The 6,586-nt window shown below is 28.5% G+C and overlaps 1 protein-coding gene across 1 annotated transcript; it reads right to left on the bottom strand.

Annotated features, from left to right (window-relative positions):
* On the bottom strand, positions 1-5,028 carry Bm4617 (Protein FAM20C precursor, putative; the record flags this gene model as incomplete). Its single annotated transcript, XM_001898414.2, has 13 exons — positions 1-396; positions 624-780; positions 863-997; positions 1,116-1,200; positions 1,315-1,457; positions 1,629-1,782; positions 2,129-2,241; positions 2,412-2,504; positions 3,367-3,497; positions 3,928-4,006; positions 4,170-4,299; positions 4,555-4,674; positions 4,932-5,028. 13 exons carry the CDS (start codon positions 5,026-5,028, stop codon positions 1-3), a joined length of 1,833 nt encoding a protein of 610 aa, XP_001898449.2.
* Between the last annotated feature and the right edge of the window lie 1,558 nt (positions 5,029-6,586).

Below are 6,586 nucleotides of genomic sequence, written 5' to 3'. Positions count from 1 at the left end.
CTAATTATTATTATTATTGTTGTTATTATTATTATTATTGTACTTATTAATATTATTGTTATTATTGTCCTTATTAATATTATTGTTATTAACATTAATAGCATTCTTATTATTGTTATTAATATTAATAGCATTCTTATTATTATTGTTGTTATTATTGTTATCATTATTGTTTTTATTATTAATATTATTGTTACCATTCTTACTATTATTATTATTGTTATCATTATTGTTGTTATTATTAATATTATTGTCATCATTCTTATCGTTATTATTGTTTTTTTTATTATCATTGTTATTATTATTATTATTATTGTTTTTTTTATTATCATTGTTATTATTATTATTGCTTTCATCATCCTCCCATGTCTCTTCACCGCCAACCAAAGGCATGTCCTAAAATGCAATGAACAAGGACATCGAAAGATATGTTTCACTTAAATATTTTGTATAATATCTACTCCGACTGAGCAATAATTCCACATTTTAAAAAATATTGCTCTCTTAACTTGTAATTTAAAAGTTTATTAAGCACTTTGAGCCCTCATTATGTGAACAAACTTAATTTAGAAGAAATTAGTTTGAAATTGAATTCATATATTTAAAATAGAAATTAAACAAACATTATTATGATACTCTGCCATTATGACGCCTTCAGGACCTACGGAATTTTCACGGACGCATTTATCGATGTAAACCATAACATTGTGCAATCTCCTTTCCATGGCAGGATAATGCTTATATGCTAATATTGGTGCCAAGGGATCCTTCGACATCGACCTTTAAATAAATGTGAAATGAATGAATTTGAGAAGTCTTTAATGAATTTGAGGAAAAATAGCAAAACGAAAAATTAATTTACTGATGAAGCGCTTTTGTTAGTGAGATGGGCTCACGATAGTATTTCAACAGCGTAAAGAAAGTTGAAGATCTCAGTACACAACACTGCTTTAGAGGTAACAATATATCATCGTCATCAAAATCCGTCCTGCCAAATCTGCAATAACAGAATTTGTGCACTATTTTACATTGGAATGAAAATTTTAATGCAACGTGGAAGATTTTAATATTTGAATTTTGAACTATTCAGTGAAATTTACTGAGTAAATACTTACGCTCTTCCGTTATCCAAATGAATTGCATAAGACGGAGCATTCGTAAAAATAGAAAATGCTTCATAATGATGTCGATCTTGATTGCCTATAAATCAATGTATCTTGTGCACTAATCTTTGATCTTTTCACTTTAAAATCTTACTGGCTTTTTAGAATTTTAGGTTTATTCAAGTTTATAAACTGTATCGAATCAACCAACCAATCAGATAATCCATCACGTGGAAGTCAACAAGATCAAGTAACGTTCGACCGTGAGCATAACGTTTTGCTGTTTTTACGTTTTCTTGACAATAGTCCATATTTCGTTGCCATTCAGCTATTTGGTTCTTCTTCGAATATGTTCTGTATAAAAAACACAATTTACAGCAAAAAAAAAAAGAAGAAAGTAATATCTTGTTCATGATAATTAATTGAATTCAAAAGGTAATTCAATTTTTTTCTTTCAGCTGAATTTTGAAATGCTTAAAAATATATTCTGAAGAATTATGTGAAAAGAAAGAATAACGTCCTGACCTTCTGTAAGGTGATCTATTATGCTTCCTGGGGACACTATTTTCATCTGGAAGGAATACTTGTACTGACCCTTCCCTAGTATCTGGAGTACCACAAATGGCATGAGATGTGTCACAGTAATAATCGCATTTGCTCACAAAGCATAAATTTTTGGCTGAAAATGATGGAAGCATTTGAAATGGCTAAAAAACAATTTGAAAAAGTATTTTAAAATAAATTTTTTATCATATCAACCTTATCAACTCGTCATTAATGATTAGTGAAATATTTATGCTAAAAAACTTGTTTAATGCCTAGCCATCTCTACAGGATCAGTGCCAAAATAACAATCTTTTCGGAAAGCTTAAAATTCAAATGACGATATCATTCATAAATTAGCATAATCTGCAACCTGCAATAATAACCTACAAAAAGTGTAGGATCAACTAAATTCATTCCCCGCAATTTGCATCGCCGACAACAAAATAACGCCAACCAAAAAAAAAAAAAAAAAAACAGACCTGGTGAAATGAAAAATGTCTTAGCCAAACGTTTTTCGGCTTTTTCACGTAAATCAGACGTTAAATTGACAATACGACCAACAGTTGGTACAGCACGTCGAAAGCCAAGTATTCTAAATATGAATTCATTTAGATAGGAGGTGAAGAGGACAGAGAACAAACAAAGCAACTACTCTTTGATAATGCGAGAATTCAAAAAACGATTTAATTTTCAGACATTAATCACATTATATATTAATTTAGTGGTTTTTTTTTTTTGCAATTTGATAGTTCGATGACATACTTGTCCATATGAAATGTTGCAATTTCAGCATTATGACGTTCGAAATCGTTGAAGTAAAAGTGATTCGGATCGGATTCATAATCACGGCCGAATCTGAAATTACGAATTTCTCTTTACCATATTTTTCATTTCAGTCTTTTCTGTTCTAAATTTTTCTCAATTTGTAGTAATTCCCACTATTCTGTGTTTTCTAAAATTTTTCAAAATTTATTACATTCCATTTGCGCAAATAGGAACCAAAAACAAAAAAGTTTAGACTTAAAAATAAACTTAAACATTTATATTGATTTTTCATGTCTCAAATATGTTTTGTATTAAAAGAAAGTGGTTGATTCAAATAATTAAGTAGCAATTGACGTGATTAATTTAATACGATTAATTATGACTAATTAATAATTCAGTGCAAAACATATGCAAGTGACAGTGAATTTCTCTCTATGCCATTAATAATTGAAGTGGTCAAAATATTTTTTGATTCATTGATCGTTCAAAGTTTTGATTGTTAAATGACTTTGATAGTTGTATACACAGTAGCTTTCAGCTTTCTCAGCTCTAATTTTAATCGAAAATTCATTGGAATTTGTTTTTTATCTTATGCTTAACCGAATCTTAGCAGACATTTCTTCCTCTTCTTTCCCATTTCAATAATAAATGGCCACTCATTTGGTAGGTTGAAACTTAAATTTATAAAACTAAAAAAAAATTAAACTTGAAATTTAAAATTCTTCTACTCTTTGATAATGAGAGAATTCAAAAAAAAAAAAAGCATTTAAAATTCCAAATATTAATTACATCAGAGATATTAATTTAGTATTTTTTTTCAGTTTGACATCTTGATGACGAGTTAAATTTATGGTTTAAAAAATCATATATATGTTCAAATGTGCAATAAAATATGTTTATGACGAAAAGCGCAATAAAATTTGAACTATCAAAAATAAAGAAGAAAACATACCGCATAGGTTTAAAAACCGCCTGCTGGTCATTTTCAAATGTGAAGATAAGCTTAACTTGTGTTCCACCATCCATAATAGCTACAGATTTCAATGGTAATTTGGTCAAATCATTTAACAAATTGTCTACAACCTGCAGATGTAAACGAAAAAAAAAAAAAAAAAAAGATGAAATTATTTTTTAATTTAGATTTATTGAACGTTAACAAAATAAGAGTAAACTGTTCTGAGCAATTCAGCATCGTTATTTTTTCAGATAAATATTCATCGTATAAAGGAATCTTACATTCCCACTCCTTAATGAATATGAATGCCCGCCATATAATCATTTTTCTCTTTCGGCTATCATAGAGTAATGTCTAACTCTACCTATTAATTATATCGAAGGAATGTCATCAATCATTACAGCCAGAATTGTTTCAATGCCGAATAATTATGATTATTTAAAAATTAATGGTAAAAGTTACGAGAAAGTTATTATCACTCAAACTGATAACAATGCAATCAAAGCTATATTATTATCTCTTACACTGATAACAATGTAATCAAAGTTTAATGCATACTTCTTCATCCCTGTATACATCACAACTGCCAATGTCCGCATAAAATTTCTCCCATGAATCTCTTTCCGGTACAATTTTTCTATAAGTAATTCATTATTAATATACTATAAATTCTCCGAAAATCAATTGACTAATCATTTTTTGGCAATTAAAAAAAAAGGAAAATTATTTACTAATTAATTTCAAAAAACAATTAGTTTGCTTAATTTCAATTGTTTACAAGTATCACTTTTAGTACTTACCCATTCTTGTTTTTCCAAAACTGTCGCAAAGTTTCGTTATTCGGACATTCTTTTGTAATCATTTCCGAAATATTTAAATGAAATAAATATTGACCTAGCTGTTTCGCCAATGTCCAATTGATATGTGGTACTGAAATTTTCTTTCTTTTGGCATCATAATTTATGGTAGGAGATGTAATCCATTCTGAACAAGAATTCGTTTTTTTTTTTTTTTTTTTTTTGAGAATCAAAGAGAGAAGTTGAAAATTTCTTCACTGTTAATTTTTTCGAGGTTTTTAACTCTTTTTTTCTTTTTTCTGCAGTCACTAATTTTCATGACCTTTTTATGACCTGTTTGATTAAAGTTCAAAAAAAAAGAAAAAAGGAAAACGAAAGGTTTTTATACCAAAAAAACGAGAAACATCGCTATCTTTAGTCATATACTTATAAATATTTTGTTCTTGCACATAAGCGACATGTGGAATTGGTCGTTGAAAATTTAGTTTTTGATGTCTTTTTAACCATTCTGAAATAATTGTTTTACTGAACATATTCAAAACTTATTGAGCATATGAAATTTCAGTAAATAACTGATCAAATTTTTATGTTTATTGTCAATTATAACGATTCCAGTGGGGAAAACTGATAACGAAATTATAAGATTTTTAAATTCATTTTCATTAAATCGACTTATCATGAATTAAGAAATAGTATCAGGCAAAGATTTGCAGGTATCTGCAATTCTCTCCAACAATTTTTATCGTATCGCAATGATTATCTTACCGGAACTTTCATCCTTCCGTATCACTGATAACAAGATGATAATGGTAAAAAATGTGACACAAACAATAAATGCTAATTTTCGAATATATATACGCATAATGTTGTCGTTTCAATTGAAATCGTTGCAGATGTTAATAAAACTGTTACAGTTGAAGCCGCTGTTAACGATGGTTGTTGTACTGTTTTTGACTGTATCCCACAATTTTTGCTCATTGCAAAGTGTCATCTGTGTATAGGTACGAGCACGGTAGAGAATTTGATCTACCGATTCTCGATTAAGATCAAAATTATACTGCAAATGATTCAGTTATGTAAAACATTGTTGTCACATTTTCTGCTAATTAATGATTTATCTTCCAACCAGATGTGTTGAAGGGAATGTTAATGTATTTTTTTTTTTAACTTACTACTTTCACAATTTGTTGCTGAAATGTTTTTTCTTTTTTTATTACCTAAGTCTGATTATGTAAGCGAATAAAGTCGAAGTGTTATGAAGTTAAAAAAAAAAACAAGAAGAGGAAAAAAAAATCACATCAGAAATGAATGTGGAAATGTAAATCTTGCAGAATAGCAATAACGAAGAAACTGTAGCTTATTTATAATGTCTTTTTTTTTTCCTTCATTCAATTATTCAAAGATAATGGTTTTGTACAAGCTAAAATACTAGTGAAATTGTGAAATGTTGTAAATTTTTTGGGTAGATATTGATGCAAATGAATCAATGATCTATTTTATGATTACATATTAAAGGAGTATTTCAGGAGTATTTCACAAAACTAATTACGTATTTCAGATTAATTCATCAAATTTTTCAAAAAACAAAAAAAAAAAAATCTTTTTGAAAAAGAGAAAACAGCAAACTATAAATGATTGAATGTGAAAAAGAACTAGAAATGAACACTAAATGAGTCAAAATTGTTAAGGATAGACGGTTGACAAGAATGGCTAACGGTGTTTTGTATGTGTGTATGTAATGTATATGTCTGTCTGTGTCTGTGTGTATGTTATTATTACCTGGTACACCTTAACCCGTCCTCTACCCCGCCATCTCCATTGATAGAGATTTCCAATGTAAATACACGGAAAACTGAAGACATGCATCTGTTCACCGAACAAAAAACATTAAAGTACATTGTTGTTATTGTTTACCATCTTAAAGTTCCGGTATTAATTTCCTTGTTAAATTTAACTATTCTTGTAAAGATATATACAAATATCATTTTGTTTACGTCTACCTATATTCTTCACTCTTTTCTCATTTTCATTATTGGACAATCGTTCTTAATAACATTTTGTGCGTAAGATATGGCGGAGCAGTGAAGAATGTGTATTTTAGCAATTTAAATTGATGGCTGAAGAATGAGATGGCTTGATGACGCATAGTTTTTGGTTCCATTGAGTAATTGTCAGATAAATGAGAATCTTTAGCAATTTATTAGATTTTTCCGGGCATGCAAATAAGTAAAAATGTAAACATGAATGTGAAAGAAGTTAGTGTAGTCTAGCTGTCGAAGGATTAATAAGTATTGTGGTGTTTCAGTAAATGACTTTTTGGAATATTAAAATCTCTGTGTGGTAATGTCATTTTTGAAATTTTAAAAAAAGATTGGTTTTGAATTTCATGAAATATATGTTTCAACGGTAAATTAGCAGGC

The sequence above is a fragment of the Brugia malayi genome (genome assembly GCF_000002995.4).
Source record: "Brugia malayi strain FR3 genome assembly, contig: Bm_v4_ChrX_scaffold_001, whole genome shotgun sequence".
In the NCBI taxonomy this organism is placed as follows: Eukaryota; Metazoa; Nematoda; class Chromadorea; order Rhabditida; family Onchocercidae; genus Brugia; species Brugia malayi.
Note: the sequence above shows the minus strand (reverse complement) of the source record. Positions and strands in the feature narration are given on the sequence as shown.